At 36.3% G+C, this 18,283-nt stretch overlaps 1 protein-coding gene across 2 annotated transcripts in view; it reads right to left on the bottom strand.

Annotated features, from left to right (window-relative positions):
* The window catches only part of LOC108509129 (sodium channel protein type 2 subunit alpha-like), a 50,097-nt gene extending 39,672 nt beyond the window's left edge, over positions 1-10,425 (bottom strand). For both annotated transcript variants that reach the window (XM_017838400.1, XM_017838408.1), the window contains exons 1-6: positions 10,153-10,425; positions 8,271-8,389; positions 6,887-6,976; positions 5,484-5,612; positions 4,969-5,060; positions 3,696-3,932 (exon numbers count right to left, since the gene is read on the bottom strand). In XM_017838400.1, coding sequence (XP_017693889.1) covers positions 3,696-3,932; positions 4,969-5,060; positions 5,484-5,612; positions 6,887-6,976; positions 8,271-8,389; positions 10,153-10,425 — 940 coding nt within the window. The remainder of the gene's footprint in view (positions 1-3,695; positions 3,933-4,968; positions 5,061-5,483; positions 5,613-6,886; positions 6,977-8,270; positions 8,390-10,152) is intronic.
* Between the last annotated feature and the right edge of the window lie 7,858 nt (positions 10,426-18,283).

The following is an 18,283-nucleotide window of genomic DNA, read 5'->3' as shown; positions in this document are numbered from 1 at the left end:
AGGAAGAGATATGTTTACAAATGGAAGGAGTTGTTTTTTGTTTTTTTTTTTTTAAGAATGAACCTATGTTCAAATCATCATGTTTTGAATGTTCATAATCTCCCATCTATGGTTTCCCAATAATGGGTTCAAATGCTGGTATGATCCCAGAATCATAGAATGGCTTGGTTTGAAAGGTACCTTAAAGATCATCTGAGGTTCCAAACCCCCCTGCCATGTGCAGGGATGCCATTTACTAGATCAGGGCCCCATGCAACCTGGCCTTGAACACTTGCAGAGATGGGACATCCACAACCTCTCTGGGTAACAAAATAAAAACACCGTGGAAAAATAAAATCTTAGAACAATGATTAAACAGTATAAATTCCATTTTCTCTTCTTGAGTCACTGCACACTGGATATCTTTCCAAAATATGATTTCCAATAAATGAGAGAAAGAAAACACAAAACTTAAAACTTCTCTTATTCAGCAGGTAGATTGTAATCAGAAAATTAAAGCCTATCTCATTTGAAATGGAAATATTTCTAATGGCTGGCTGAGAGTTTTGAAGTCAGAGCAACATTAACTAGCACATCTTGTGACTAAAATATGAAGGCAGCATTTGAAAAGAAGATGGATGTTTCAATGACAATAACAGCTGCTGTACTATAAACAACTTTACAAAATTTTCCTTCTAATTATAAGGTGGTAGCCTTCAGAAATAAATGAATATATTTTGTTGTTAACAATTAACAATTGTGCTGTCCTTAAAATAAAATTTAAAAAAAAAAAGAAAAAAAAGAAATAAAAAATACAGATAAAAAGATGATAATAAATCAAGGAAGAAGTTCGTAGAAGTGAGGGTAGGCCCCATTCAGAGGGACCTAGGCAGACTGGAGGAACAGGCTGACTGAAGACACATAAAAATCAGCAAAGATAAATGCAGCTGTGTACCTGGGAAGGAAGAGTCCCTGCAGTGACACGGGCTGGGAACTGACAAGCTGATGAGCAACTCTGCACAAAGTGCCCTGAGACTTTTGTTGGACAGAGAGCAAGGTGAGGCTGAGCCAGCAGTGTGCCCTGGCAGCCAGGAGGGTCAACAACCTCCGGGGCTGCAGGACCAGAAGCCCAGCTTGCAGAGCGAGGGAAGTGACTGTCCCCCTTGGCTCTGCACTCATTAGACTTCTCCAAGAGAACTGTTTCCAGGTTTGGCCCCACAGTGCAAGCAGATATTGATAAAATGGAGCAAGTGCAGCAGAGGGTCACCAAGGTCATGAGGGGGCTGGAGCGTTCACCATGTGAGGAGAGACCAAGGAACCTGGCCGTGTTCAGCCTGGCAAAGGGAAGGCTCCGGGGGGAGTTGGTAGAAAGCATTCAGTAACTACAAGGAACTTATCAAGGGGACAGAGACAAGTTCTGGTGCTTAGCAGAAGAATGAGAGACACTGGGCATAATCTGAAACAAGAGAGGTACTGACTGGATATGAGAAACTTTTCACCATGAGGATAGTCAGGCACTGAAATGTGGAAAAGACACAGAAATCTGGAAAAAACCCTCTATTCTCAACTAAATCAATGTGCTGCCATCCTCAGTTGATGTCATTGATGTACCTTTTAAGCTGACAAGGGCTTTGGTTTTCACGAGGTAAAAAATTATTGTAGTATTTAAATAGTCAGAAACAGCCCAAGAGATAAAAAATATAAGAACAGAGGAAGATTCTAAACTGAACATTTAAATCAAATACAGTGATGCCAAAACCCTACCATCAAAGAACAGTACTTATATAAACATTAGAAAAATTATAATCCTATTACTTCCCTAATAGCTTTAGAGCTGGCTAAAACTCTAAATGTTCAGATAATGACCTAAATGCCATGTGCCGATTCTTTGGCATGGGGATCCAAGATCTGTGCTGTATTTTCAAAAAATGAATCTGGTCTTGTTTCTTAATGAATGAAAATGCACACACGTTAAAAAAAAGTGACAAGAGGATATCACACTCGGTCACAGCTGACCAGAATATAACAGCTGAAAAAAATATTAGAAGGACCCATAACTGAGCCCAGTGAAACTATATTGCAATGCCACTGTATAGAGTGTATAGTATTAAGAATAGTTATACGAGAAAGGAAGAATAAAAACACAACAAGATCTAACAGCCTTGCCTGCATCAGTGCTCTGTAGAGACTCACAACAGTCAACAGATGCAGCACAGGAAGCAACTGACATTCTGGAAAATTTTATTTCTTTTATATTGCTACTCAGTGGGAAATGGAAATAGAGAATATATATAGTATATCTGAAGAGAGAATTCACAAGTGTTCTACAGCACATAAACTATCAGCCAAAATTATCCACAAAGTACTATCACCATTTCACTTTCACAACCCTTCTTAGGCAAATAAACTAGCTAAAATGATAGATTCCACAGAAAACATAAATACAGTCACAACATTTCAAAAATTAAGAAGTATAGAAAGAAAATCTGAAAACGCAGGAAACAGCAGAGAACTTTAGTGTCCAGTGCTAAAAAAGGAAGAAAATATGACTCATCAGAACTCAGCCCATAGCAACTGTATTTTTCTTCACTTTTGGGTCAGAGAGAAGGAAAGCTAGCATTATTCTATCAATTTCTCTTTAATCAAATACACTACTTCTACAATTAATTACTGAGCAATACCCTGTAAATCCACTTCCAACACAAACCCACACATGAAAATTAACCAAATTTTTGGTAAAGTTATTATATTACATTAACTCACAGTTAACTGTGTATTGTAACACTACTGATGCTATCTCTTAAAATGACACAAACACGAAAGTATCTACATGTTTCTGAACCAGCCTGAATGATATCACTTCAGTCTACTGACATTAAAACTGTTGAAAAATATCTTGATAAAGATGCCTTTGCAGCCCCCTGAGGAACAACAAGTCCTACAGATGAATACTACCTCCTTTCCTACCAGAATCTCTGCTTGCCTAAAGAGTTACATATTTCAGTCTGATTTGTTACCTCTACCTAATAATAAAAGTACATCTTAAGTAGAAATATCCCTGATATTTATCTAGAGGTTCTCTGTCTTATATCCTAAAGATACTAGGAGAGCCTAAAAGAATTGGTTTTGTTTAGCCTTGAGAGGGCTAAAGGTTGGGGGGGGGTTTGGGATGTGTGAGGATCTCCAAGCTACCCACAAGTATAACATCAAAGATGGTAATTGAAGATGGAGCCTGACTCTTCTCAGGGGTGCACACTGGAAAGATAAGAGGTAAGTAGCAAAAATCTGAGAATGGGAAATTCTGAACTGATATTAAAATAAGATACTGTGCAACTGGTCAAATGCTGGAACAGGCTGCCCAGAGAAGCTGTGGTATCTCAGTCCTTAGAGATACTAAAAACTCGACCTGACAAGGCACTGAGCAGTCCACTCTAACTGGACCTGCAGCTGAGCAGCAATTGGTCTGTACTGTGGAGATCCTGTCCAGCCTACGTGATTCTAAAACCAAACTAACCCTATAAATACATTTCTAAGTGCAGTTAATGGAAAGAACAATCATGTCAGCATGAGTTTAGGGTGTAATACATACAAATCCTGATTCTTTGTCATCCTATTTAAATGCTTTTTTATCTTTAGTCTGTATTATGAAACAGTTAACTTGTGTTTGTGTGTATTTTTACACAAAAATTTTAGCAAGTCACAACAGTATTTCTTACTTTCTTCCTTAATGTATGCTGCCCAGTCAAATTCTGTACCATTAAAGTATGGAACTACGTATTTTTTAAAAGCTGTTGAATTTTCTGGTGGCCAGAACAAGCATTTATTCTTCAAATTGCCCATGAACAGCTGCAATCCTATTAGTGCAAATACACTCAGGCAAAACACAGTCAGGATCATAACATCCGAGAGCTTCTTCACAGACTGAATTAATGCTCCAACAATAGTCTTCAAGCCTGCAAACAGAGGCAGATTTTTATTTTAATACTAAATATTTACCTAAGCTAAAATGCAATGCAAACACTACTAATTATCATGCATAGCTTCACAAAAAAATAGTCTTTTTTCACAAAAATATTTTCAAAAGGAAGAGATACCAATAAATTTCATCATTCCTGAAAGATTAATTTGAAAATAATGTATAAAGGAGGATGAATGGCACGCTTTCCAAACCACCCACTCTTGAAATGAAGAACTTTTAATTTATGCTCTCAATAAATGTAAATTACACCTCAAGAAAATAGTTCATTTTCTTTGCTTTTTGATGCCTCTTGCTCCAAACCTTTTCCAGTGTTCCATTCCAATATACAATACATTAGTTCTCTAACATCAAACCAAAAGAGAGCACAACTGTATTTCAGTAGTAATTTTAATGTCTGCATCCTAATGCACCCTATTCCACTGGAGATGGAGTTTGGTGAAGATAGGCATCATAAGCTAATAAATATATCATGCAATTTCCATGCTACTTTTTATTATCTCATTCCTCTAGGATTCAAGTTTTACAACACACTAAAATTTTCAATCTTTCATAAATAGTAACACTCAAATTAGTTAGAGAAATATATAAGGAATTCATTTTGATCCTTAATGTGTGAAAGTTTGACATCATGAAATGGAAATATATACAGGCTATGTAAAGGAGTTTCCCATGCAACAATGTATTAAACTCTGAGGCTGAGTGTTTTAGAGAATTAGAAAAGGGAATGAAGTTAATACTAAAACCTGGATGTTTCTGTTAAAAACATGAGTTCAGCTTCTGTGGAGTTTCAGTCAGCCTCAGTGTTTAACCTCTTTCTCACCTGGAATGACTGATACTGTTTTCAAAGCTCGGAGAACTCTGAATGTTCTCAATGCTGAGACATTGCCCAGGTCCACAAGCTCTGTCACATATCTGTAGTGAGGCATTCCACACACAAACAATGACAGTACACACAAAGTTAAACAGAGGTGACACAAGAGCACGTACTATTTTACACAGTTACTTCTTACCTGGAATTACAGAAATAGTTTTCAAAGCTCTCAATACTCTGAAAGTTCGAAGAGCTGAAAGATTGCCTAGGTTTACAAATTCTGTTATATACCTGTAGGATTAAATCACAGTCATTCAGAATTAGGCAGAGTGTATACTACTTACCTGGACCTGTAATTCAGATTTTCTCTTTTTTTTGGAAGGAGCAAGTTTAAATGAAAAATTTGCTTTCATATTTTCCTGTTTCAATTAAGTTTTCCCTAAAAAATGCACCCTTCAGCTTTTCCAGTAAATGCAAATTTAAAATGAAATGTATATCCCTGATTTTATTTCTTAAATACTAATTAAAATTGATTGTTCACCAGTAACTTTTCTTTTGTACTGTGGGATAGCCCACTAATTCTGTTATGTGCTACATTAATGTGAAATATTGAAGTGGAAAAAATTGAAACACAATTCAACTACAATTAATTTCAAATGAGCTAACATAAGCCAAACAAATTATTACAGACTCAAAAAAATACTATATACTTACGCAAAGGAAATGACAATAAAATCAAGCCAGTTCCAGGGGTCACGAAGGCAAGTAAAATCATTTATACAGAAGCCCATTGCAAGGACTTTTACTAGAAATTCAAAAGTATAAATTCCAGTGAAAGTGTACCTGTAAGAAACATTCAAGCAAAAGTTAGATTGTTGTGTTGTTCAGTGATACATCACAGGAAAATAACTCAAAACCAGTCATTAGTACATGCACTGTAATAGCAGTTACAAACTCATACATAGTTTTGCGGTTCCTAGCATGTAAGTTTTTGAAATTTCATCACTAATAATCATAGAATCATAGAATCAGCTAGGTTGGAAAGGACCTCTGAGATCATCAAGTCCAACCCTTGGTCCTACCGCCGTGGTTGCTAGACCATGGCACTGAGTGCCACATCCAGCCTCATCTTAAAAACCTCCAGGGACGGAGAATCCACCACTTCCCTGGGCAGCTCATTCCAATGCCTGATTACCCTCTCTGTAAAGAATTTCTTCCTAATATCTAACCTAAACCTCTCCTGGCACAGCTTAAGACCAGGCCCTCTTGTCTTGTCTGGGAGAAGAGACCAACCCCTACCTGGCTACAACCTCCTTTCAGGGAGTTGATGAGGTCTCCCCTGAGCCTTCTCTTCTCAAGGCTAAACAACCCCAGCTCCCTCAGCCTCTCCTCACAGGACTTGTGCTCGAGTCCCTTCACCAGCCTTGTTGCTCTTCTCTGGACCTGCTCCAGCACCTCAATATCCTTCCTGAACTGAGGGGCCCAGAACTGGACACAGTACTCCAGGTGTGGTAGTAATAATCATGACTAACATGAAAAAAATATTTTTGTTCAAATAAAAATTTCAGCATGGTTGCCATGTCAGAAATAAAATCCATGGGTAAGGGAAACTTAGTATTTACTAAAGGTACGCAATGGCTGAGCAGATAGACTTGAGAGTATCAAACAATTATCCCCAGCAGAGGTATTTTCTTTATAGAGGGCGTCCTATTTTTAAAATTTCATTGTACAAAATGAAGGTATTTCAAAAGGGCTACAGAAAGTATCTTCTGTACTGAAAAGCAGTAGTTTCGGCTTCAATGGTTATTTTCTATTTCTCTTTTTTTTTTAATGATAAAGGAACAGCTCAAGAATGCATAAGAACATTATTTGTACAAATATTCTGATGAAAAGTATTTATCAGTGTTTTGTTCAGAGAAAGAGATTAACAATGTCACAGCTTCTTTCCTTCACAGAGCTTGCAAAACTCTGCTGCTTTGAGTTGCAGCTAGGACCAAACTCTAAGTAAGAAAAAGATATTACACAGAAGGGTAAGTAAAACTACATGGTCTAGCTCTTAATTTGCTTGTCATTTTTAAACCACTTTAAAAATTATTAGCCAATTTAAGTATACTTACTCTACAATCTTCATCCATTCTGGAAGTTTAGCCCATGTCATACATACACAGTTTGCCATAATAGTGAGCATAATGAGCATGTTGAACCATGTTGACTGTAGTTAAGGAACATACTCCTTTTAAAAGCTGAATTTGCATAACATAAAAAATGAGGAATTGACAGGCCATAGAATATTGATACAAATCAGTTTACTATCACTATCAATGTCATAAATACTGCAAAGATATTTCATAATAACATTGGCTATACAGCTATCACAGAATCATTTAAGTTGGAAAAGACCTCTGAGACCATCAAGTCCAACCTTTGACTGATCATTTGTCAACTAGACCATGGCACAAAGTGCCACATCCAGTCATTTCTTGAGAACCCCAAAGATTGTGACTCCACCACTTCTCTGGGCAGCCCATTCCAAAGCTTGACAAGCCCTTCCATGAAGAAATTCCTCCTGAGTCCAATCTGAACCTCCCCTGGCACACCTTGAGGCTATATCCTATCACCCTGTCACTAGCTGCCTGGGAGAAGAGGCCAACCTCTACCTGGCTACAACCTCCTTTCAGGCAACTGTAGAGAAATATAAAGATTCCCCTGAGCCTCCTTTTCTCCAGGCTAAACCCCCCCAGCTCCATCAGCTGCTTCTCACAGGGCATGTGCTGCTCTCGACCCTTCACCAGCTTCACCATCCTTTTCTGGGACCTCACTGTCTTTCTTCCACTGAGGGGTCCAGAACTGAACACAGCACTCAAGGTGTGGCCTCACCAGTCCCAAGTACAGGGGAACAATCACTGCCCTGCTCCTGCTGGCCACACTATTTCTGACACAAGCCAGGATGCCTTTGGCCTTCTTGGCCACCTGGGCACAGGCTGGCTCATGTTCAGGTGGCAGCTGATCAGCACCTGCAGGTCCTTTTCCACTGAGCCACTTTCCAAGCACTCTTGCCCAGCCTATGTCACTGCATGGGAGTATTGTGGCCAAAGTGTAGGACCTGGCACTTGTTTATGTTGAATCTCATGCTGTTGGTCTTGGTCCATCTTGAGCCTTTTCAGATCCCTCTGCAGAGGCTCCGTATCCTTCACCAGATCAACATTCACACCCAGCTTGGTGCCATCTGTGAATTTACTGAGGGTACATTCGATTCCTCATGAAGATCATCAATAAAGATATTAAACAAGGCTGGGCTCAGTACTGCACCTTGGGGAACCTCACTAGTGACTTCCTTGGAATTTAATCAGCAGCTTATAGTGACTAATCTTAGCTCTGATTGATTTTGAGAGGAAAGAGTTAAAGGCAGGAACACGTTTAAACACTAAACCAAAACCACCAGTGCTAATAATAGTAAAATTAATCAGTAATAATTTTTAATAAACCACTGGAAAAGGATATGAATGAACCAAAATCTTAATAGCTATTCTTCTAATAATATTGAAAGGAGATAAAAGGTACAAGGCAGGTGTGGCACTGAACCTGTGGATTTTCTTCTCTTTATTCAATACTATAAATGTCTTTAAAAAATAGACAAAAAGGGTGTTGGGGAAGTGGGATAGGAAATAGGAAATTAAAGATACATATTAGCAATCTTACCTTTATAGAGGCTGTACTTACATAGATCTTAGTAGCTGCCATATTTGTTTTCAGTAGAATTATACAAGTAAATATCAGATTCTAAATTTTCACATGAACCATGAAAACTCATGCATTCTTTATTTCTGTGCTCTTAAACAAAATCTGCATTTCAGCATTTTCTAGGATTAGGTAATTACATTAAAAATATAATTTAAAATATGTCACTTTTAACATTTAGATTTAATGCAGCTCTATTACTTGTACTTCAGATTAAAGCTGGCAATGCAAATCAAAGGCCCTAACTAACCATTTTTGGACACTCATGAGAAAATATTTAACCATTTCAGCATGTTAAAACTGCCTCTGAGTTGAGACAGCCTTCATTTTTTAAAGGCTTTATTGCCTCTATTGCCTGTGCATTTGTCACTAGCACCATCCATGTAAACATTTTTGATTTTAACTAGGAGACACAATGAAAATGTCATCTAATGAAATCTTAATTCTTATGATTTTAACATCTTATGATTATTCCCCCCAAAAGGCTAATATCTGGAAACAAGCAAGTTATGACACTGAATCTTTCTGTATTCCAGTGATATGTTATTGTAAAAGAAACAGGTCATTTGTCAGAAGTATTCATAAAGTTGAGAGAACAAAAACTAAAATAACTAAAAAAAAAAAAAAATCTACACCTGATTATTGATCTTCTACATTCTGTACTAGAAAAAACCCACTGCTTTAACTAAATTGCTTCTTCCAGAGATAATACAGCTCTTTGGTCAACTGCTTACTTCTGAGATACTAATTTGTTGATTATCCAGTACTTCATTTCAAGAAACTGCTCTATGTTTTTCATTCAAAAAGCATTTTATTGATTTACACAATAAAATAACCACTTCCTGCTTACTTTGTACTGTCTTTTTAATGTAAACTAAATTTAGTTTTATTTCTGGACATTTTACTTCACATGCCTACACAAAAATATGTTTTCTTCATCTGTACTTGCCAAAGTAATCACTTTGCTCTTTTCTTTTGTTATAGTTGTATCTACAGAAGAAACTGAGTAATTATACATACATTTATATATATAAAATTTATATATAAAATATACTTATATATATATAAATTTAGAGTTTATATATATTCTATATATTTTAATATATTTTATGTATAATTTTTAATATATATATAGGTTTATATTAGGCCTATAACATAGACCCAATATTAAAATATTTCCTTTTTTTTTACTTTTGTAAAACAAATATTTTTTATGATATTTCAAGAATTCTTTGACAGTGATTGTTTTGGCATATGACTGAATGAGCACTTTGTCCAAGGACTACTACCATGAACTAGATCTCAGGTGATACATTTCCTAAAAAACCCAGAGAGTAGCCAGACAGAGGGGAAATTTTCAAATGCTTCAGCTTTCAATCAGATCTGAAGAGATTACAGGACATTTAATGCAGAATCCATTAAGTAAAATACAATAATATTAGACAATAAAATAAAACTCTTAAAAAAAAAACCCAACCAAAAAACAACTTAAGCAAGTTGAAGTCAGCTGTCTTTACAGTGTAATTAAAACAATTAACATGATGTCACCTCAATAAGGGCTTCTGACCACCTTCCCACGAGAGCACTTAACCCTATATAGTTCAACAGGAGTGTTCTAATTACACTCTCAATATAAAATACTTACTTTTTTATTGATGTAATATGGGTCCAGGTCCTCCAGGGGCTCAGACACCATTCCTGAAGGAATATCACCATAAATAAATGGTAGTATCTTTCCTGCCTCCAAGTCATTGCTTGGCTTTGGGTGATTTTCTTCATGACCACCATCATCTTTAGGCTCATCTTTGTCACAATGAGATATTTCATCAGCGATACGTTTTTCAATAGCTGCAAGAGATTCTTTGGTGAAATAGAAGAAGCTTTCAGGTCCTGGCGGTACCAGCATTGCCCACGCCATCTTTTCATTCTGCAAATTTTAAATGCTTTTAGGCTCTTGTGCAAGAAGATCCTGGGAAAACAGGAAAAAACAAACAAACAACAGAAAATAGAGCGCACCACCACCAAGATCCCCACACAAAAGTTTTTGGCATAGTCATCATCTGCCCCTTTTTTACTTATAAAGCACTGTAGCAAGAAGTATTTCAATTAATTGTCAGATACTTAACAGAAAATTAGCTACCAGTAACAGTATGGCAAAGAGATAGAAGTTATGATGTAACAAAAAAAAAAAAGGCGGGGGGGAAGTTCAGATTTGCTTATAGTTTGTTACAGCTCAGGTTTATATCTCACAACAAGAAAAACAAAAAACATTCTCACTTTCCCTAGCCTAACATCGTTACCTTATTGTGAAAATGTAAGAAATATAATAGCACAGCTAAGTACTGCAGTGAGTGGTTAAAACTTCTAAGACATGGATTTATACATTGTTGGCCCAGTACTTTAAAACAGTCACATATATTACAAAAGTAGAAAGAAAAAACATGATATTTCTATTACTCTCAATTTCTCATGGCAACATTACTCCATCTAGTGGCTTATACTACTTGCTAGACTAATGTTCATATTATACTATTAGACAGGTACTACATAAAGGCATTCTTTATTTAAAGCCATGTGCACAAGCAGAAAGCAACTGGGCTGAAGTTTTGTCTTTCTCTTTTAGGGCTTCTAATTCCTATCCACCTGATTTTTAATTTTATCTTTGATGGTGCTACCTCCATAATTAAGGAAGTTATGATGGATGAAGGGGTTTAGATTTATACAGAAAGCACATCATACTCTACTCAAAGTTGCAGTACTCTCTTTGAGGCCAAAGATATTTTCAAAATACTTAAAAATAATAAATTCATTAAATTACAACAAACCCTGACTGATGACTTCTTTCTAGGTTTACACTTTCTACAGTGAGAGTACAGTTAATACCCAAGGGTAAGTATCTTCAGAATAAACCAGTTTTATGAACAGAGACAAAACAGAATCCAATCCCACTTGCTGACTGTCATTAAGTGGTGCAGCCTTTGTCAACACAACAATGTGGTGAGTTGACCTTGGCTGGCTGCTCTCCACTCCCACTCCACAAAAGGCAGTGGAGTGGGGGAGAATGTAGTGAAAAAAAAATGAAGACAGGGAGATCATTTACAAATTACTGTCATGGGCAAAACAGACTCACTTGGAGAAAAATAATTTATTGCCAGTTAAAACAGAATGGAATGATGAAAAACAAAGACAAATCCTAAAAGAACTTTACCTCTTTGTTCCAGGCTCAACTTCAATGCTCCATTCTCAACTCCTACCTCCTCCCTGCCCAAGTGGCACAGGGAAGATGGGGAATGGGGGCTGGGGTCAGACCCCTCCGTTCCTCTTTGCTACTCCTTCCTCCCCATGTTTTTCCCTTGCTCTAGCATGTGTCCCTCACATTGGCTGTAGAGCTTCAGGATAAGATTGCTGCAATGTGGGCTCTACACGTGCCCTCCCATCAAGGAATATCCACTTGCTCCAATGCTGCGTCCTGCACAGGCTGCAGTGTGGATATCTGCTCTGGCACTGTCCTCTGTGGGCTGTGGGGAAATACCTGCTTTGATGTGGCCTGTCCCTCAGGCTTCCAGGGAATTTCTGCTCCAGGACTTGCAGCCCTCCTCCCGCTCTTGCTCCCCTGACCTTGGTGTTAGGGCTGTTTCTCACGCTTTTCTCCTTACACTGACCTGTGGCATTTTGCTCTTTTTTGGATGTGTTTTCCCCGAGGTGCTTACAATATTTGTTTTTTCTTTATTGAATGATGCAAACAACACAATATATATGCAGTTATAACATAAATAGTCTACACACACTCAGTTATTATCTAAAATGGCTAGATGTTTGCACGAAGTCTTTTAGAGTCTGAAGAGGCAAGAGAGCAAGATCTAACAGCCATTAGACCTATGTCTATCTTGTAAGCAAACAGAACAAGAGCTGTACACGTGTTGCTGCCCTGTTACAGTTACGTTGCCCTTTATAGGCTAAATACCAAACAGGTCTTTCAGCACATCTACACACCACTGACCAGTCCACCATGCCTAGGAACAAGTAGGGCACATTTGGCAGTCTAAGAAATACTTAGGCAATTTTGTGTTTCAATTACTATCTTCAAAAACAATACAGACAGAAATAAATATGTCAACAAAAAAACACCACCGCCAACAACAACAGAAAAACCCTCTCAGAGAATTCAACTATATACCAAAACATTTGGCTGGTCTTTTGGAGGATGTTCTCGTCACTTGGATAAAGGCTCTATAAAACTTTAGGAATAGTTTTCTAGTCAACATTTGGCATGTGTACTCAGAAGGTGAGGAATATGATGCCTGCAGAAACTACTTGTTATCAAACATGCATTTGAAAATGTCACTAACTGTTACGTCTGTCTATGCATTTAGGCTAAATTTACTCTTTAGAGGTTCTATAATGCGTAAAATTAAAAGCTTATGACTGTTCATTTTACCAAATACCGCTACAGCCTTATGGCAGTTTTTCTGAGTTATTACAGATGTTATCAGAATGAAAACCAATGTTTCCACTTGCATGTTCATATTCCGCTGGTTTATTCAGCAAGGCTTAAGTGGTACCCTTAGGGCTGAGATGAACTCTAGAGACATCACAGCCAACGACTGCAGCACATCTCTTGGTGTTAGCACAAAACTGAAAAAAGTTATGTTCTAACACATGACAAATCTCTTCTGTGATTGATCTACCCTAGCAGCCTAATCACAACACATGCTTGGAAAAAAACTGCACACCTATTAAACACATCTTGAGTTACAATTCAGTGATCATATTTTCTTGTCATGATTTTTTTAAAGTAATAAAAATATATAAATTTTGTAGCACTGTGGAACAAATAGATGCTGCTTATATCATTACATCATGGAAATCAGTTTATCCAAAAAAGAAATGGAATGAAAAAAAATTTATGAAGCAGGTTGGATTGCTTTAATGACTTGAATGTGTCTCTTTTTTGCAATTTTGATGACTTCTACTACAAATTAAGAGGTAGTAACAATCAAATCAGAAAACAAAAAAGAATGGGAATCCTGAAGAAACTGTTAGCCCTTCCCCCCAAAACCCCCACAAAAGTCCTTCTGAAAACAGAAAAAGGCCCAACATTAAAAAAACCACCATCAATAAAAAACAAACCCCAACAGATAAAGCCCAATTTACTCAGTTTACTCTGAAGAATTAGGCTCCTAATCTACCATATTGTACAGATAAGCCTGAATGGAGACTCCCTCTATCAAGCAGGACAGAAAATGCAAATTACAAATGAAAGATTACGTAAAACTGTGACATATCACAGACTATATAGTAGCACAGCACTAGAAGAAAACTCTTGGGGCCAGGAACAAGACGATTAACAACACAATACTGATGTAAACATAAATATATTTTCATGGAGTATGGCTGAGTAAGCAAGAAAAATTTATAAATGATCTTCTAAATAATATTTTTAATATGTATACAAAGAAAAGCATCAGGGTCATTTATGTCAAGTTTGAGGTTTTTAAGCTTGAGTCCACTGGGCTAAAAACAAAAGCATGAATATATACGATTTTTTGTTTCTATTTTCTACAGGAATCTACAAAATGTTTATTTTAATATTTGCAAAAATAATGGTCAAGCTTAGACCCAAATCATACCGCAGAAAAACAGCAGTAATGAGGAAATGAATGAGTCATAGTATATTTATCTTAATATTTTTTCAGAGATAGAAACAACATATCTACTCTTCCTGCTCTATATTCCATAACATAATTATGATTTTTTACAATGTTATTTTCAATGTTCTCTGTACTATGGTACATTTCATAGTACTATTTAGTAGCATGAATAAAGCTTTCAGCATACTAAGGAAGCCGTACTACTGAACTTACTAAGTCTCAAAAACCATTTAAGTCTCACATGTATAAAACTTCATTAAAAATAAGAAGCTGCTACCATGATAGCTGGGTGAAGATGTTCAGTGAAATGCAGTTAGGCAAGTGATCAAATTTGGTGAGTCATAAGCAAGTTTACACATATGTTCTTTGCTATGCTCTTATTTGTGCACGTCTGTACGTAAAAGAATATGGCTGTTTTTTTCCAGGGCTGTTGAATTCTACTCCAAAAACTAAGATTTACATTATTAACTACTATATTGTCATTATTCAGTGGTGCAGCCTTAAGACTGTTACAGCTTCTACAGAAAATAAGCTGGGTTTATTACTGATACCTTAATATTACTATTCTGCAATTGTTTGCAAAACAAGCAGGAAGCTATAACACAAATCCAGAAAATTCTTAGGACAATGGTTTAATCTAGAAAGCATCTGTTCCTAAACATCAATAAAAACTAAAACGTTACTGAATTATTAATTATTTTGAGACTGAATAAATTAGACCTATGCTACATTTCACCCAATACTTCTCAACAAAAGACTGTGCCAATACAAGAACACTCAGTGGGACAGATCATTTTAAAGAAAGTACTTCATCATGTCCTTAATTTATAAATCAGTTCTTTCTCTATAGTTTGTTCATGAAAACAATTTTAAAGACCAAAACAAATGTTGACAGACTGAATCTCTGTTCAATTTTAGGTAGGGATTCAACTTCATATACGCAACTCGCCTTACATGACTTGTATCAACTGCAAAGTTACTCCAAACTAGCTATTTTCATTTCAAGAGCCTCTCATTCCGATTTATAAATTTATAGCAATTCACAGAAGATATCTGAAAAATACTATTATTGCAGGAACAAAAAATGTTTAAAAGGTAGAGGATGCTACAGCTGATCTTCAGAAGGAAAATTTCTCTAATATAAGCCCATTTTTACAATGTGCAACCACACTGGCAAACCAATCTGCCTCTTTCCTTTATGTTAGAAAACGCATTCATCAAGTGCAGATCCAGGAAATTCAGTCCTCACAAACAAGCAACCCAATCACCTTATATCAAACAGCCAACACATCAAATACAAAACTTCAACTTTTTTTTACTATGGGCAAGGCATCAGAGAACTGTGAAAAACATGATTTACATTCTCAGAAATGTGATATACACATATTTTTATTCTATCAAGTGTGATATTTCTGTCATTAACATGAATTCTATGACATTTTTCCAGACTAGAGTAATATTTCAAGACCCTACTTCTAATTAGGTCCGAATAAGTCATGTAGCCAACTCTCTCCATAATAATCCTAATTTAAAGCTTCTTCAGTTTGTTTACTACTTCTACAATCTAAAGAGAAGTTTATATCAGATTTGCTCCTACACTAAGTCTGTGATTCACTTCAATAGCCCATCAGTGCTTCCTAATTTCATATATTTACAGTAAAAATGCTCCTCTCAAAATATCTGGTGATATGAGTTCAGTGAGTCTTTTCTGTGAGTCACACAAATGCTACTAGTCACTGACACTTATTTTTTGTGTTTATGTTACTTTGTGGGACAGATTTGTTTTTGTAAATCTTGGTGTTTGGTCTTGTGAGATTTCATTATCCACGTGTCGGGGTTTTTTCTCCTCAGTTCTCCAGATTCCTTCTTCAATTTGCTGCCATTATTTATGTGTCATTAAACCAATTTATGGCAAAATAAGACTTTATGTAGTTTCATCACAAAGCACTGATAATGTGTGGTGGGTGACCTTTGCTCTAAAACACTTCTTTTATGACACCAAAGATGATATCAAGTTAATTACATTATGACATTCATCTTCACAAGTTTGGATAATATTTCTGTATAAATTAATAAATCAAAACTTTTAAATACTACTTCTATCTGTGGATTGAAATGAGCAAGCATCTAAGTCCTTGTTTTGATATTTAAAAGATGAACAGGAGAAAGAAATATCTCCATGGATACCACAGAATAACATAGTATAGCCATTTAAAGGATAAGCTACGAAACAATACTCTCTACACATATTTTTAAATAATCATGCTGCTTGCACAGTGTTTAGTTTCCTTGAATTGATTAGCTGAAAGAGAGCATGGAGGAAGGGCAACCATCACAAAGGGTAAGCTTATTTTTTTCACACAGAGTGCTTATTACCTACTAATTGTATTAGTTACAAAACTGAATTCACCACTTAAACTTGTTTTAGCTACACAAACTCTCTAGGATGTAACTGTTCCATTCCCAAAATTATAGTGTCAGGAGGGAAAGAAACTGAGAGCTTCTTTCATCTTTTTGTATCAAGGTGCTAGAATTTTCAGTGAACCCATTGTTGATCCATTAAAATATATCCTCTCAAAGTTCTTTTACTCTGCATAGAGACTGCCTCAGCAGCAAATCAGAACCACTACATCATTTGCTCAGACCTCATAAGTTCAAATTAATGAATTATTAATATGGTAATAAATAAATTACGTGCTCATAATATTACAAAGTACATAACCATTGTGCACAGCAAAGAAACTGCACACATCCACACACATGGGATTTTTCATTAGTTTGGCTCTTACAAGTGTCATCTGTCAAGCCACAGATATCCAAATGCTCCAAGTAAATCACTCAAAGTTTGTATACCATCTCCAAGTGATTTATTCTGTCATGCAGGTGAACCACTTGCTATAAATATTTGACTTTAGACTGTTACATGGTTCAGTTTTGTTACCATTCTGATAACTTCATTGTAAAATCGATTTAAAAATAAACTTATCTTGAATGCCTTACCTCTATCAGATTAAAGTCAACATATTGGGATCTCTACAACTGTACCAACACCTTCTTTACATCAATGAAACTTTCATTAATGCATAAAGTATTATTCTGAATTATGACTGATTTCATGAAAGTTAGAAGAAAACACTGGACTTGCTTTTTCCACACAGGGAACATGCAGGCCGTGTTTGAAGCAGAAAGGTTTAGTTTATATCAACTGCAGCTAGAGGAAAAAAAGAAAGTAAATTTCTGATGGAAATTTTAGTATTGTATTTTTAAGAACTTACATAAAGTAAGACTGAAGATATCAGAGGAAAATATAGCTTGGGAGGCACCTTTTGAAGGCAGATAGTTCAAAATCCAGCTCAAAAGGAGGCTAAGGTTACCTACCTTATATAGCCTACAGTAAGTAAAAGTAGGTTCAAGGGGTCTGTTGCAGATTGCTTCCCCATATTCCTGCACTGGGTCTCTCCAGGATCTCCACCCACCACATTCCAACCTGCTCCTCATGCAAGCTCATGCAAGGCTTCTTTTACCAGCTATCTATCAACCTTCAGCACCATCTGCCCCTGCAACTTTCTGGCTCATGTTCTAGTAGGTGGAGCTCTGGAATATTTGCTGTAGGTTTTTGCTCATCTGCGATTAAAATTTCATTCTCCTTTCTTGTGTTATGCTCAGTTATTGGGCCACCACTAACACAAGTCACCACTGTAAAGCAACAGCAATAAATGATATCAAACTAGTACAGCTCCCAAAAAACACTGTTGAAAGTTCCCCTCCTGAACAGCAAAAGTGACTTAGGAACTTAAACAGAATGAGCTCTTTAAGCTATCCTAAATCAAGGTTTAAAACTCAGAAGACTTTTTATATTAGGAAAGTCCTCTTGAACAATATTAATAATGACAATAATAATGATGAGAAAAGCTAACAAGACATTAATAACATAGAATTAATAACACAGAACAGAACACAAACCTTTGTTTCACTAGATTTGAAACAGTAAAAATTTATGTTATCAAATCTTTAAAATGTACACCGACTCTGGTTTTTGTCTATCAGAAAGCTCAAAACGATGTTTCCTTTAGACCACAGCAGAAAAGAACATGTCTACCTATAATATAAAATACATTTTTCCAT

This window comes from Lepidothrix coronata, unplaced genomic scaffold (genome assembly GCF_001604755.1).
Source record: "Lepidothrix coronata isolate B3197 unplaced genomic scaffold, Lepidothrix_coronata-1.0 Scaffold7, whole genome shotgun sequence".
NCBI classification, from domain to species: domain Eukaryota; kingdom Metazoa; phylum Chordata; class Aves; order Passeriformes; family Pipridae; genus Lepidothrix; species Lepidothrix coronata.
The sequence above is the reverse complement of the archived record's forward strand: the minus strand, read 5'-3'. Positions and strand labels throughout refer to the sequence as shown.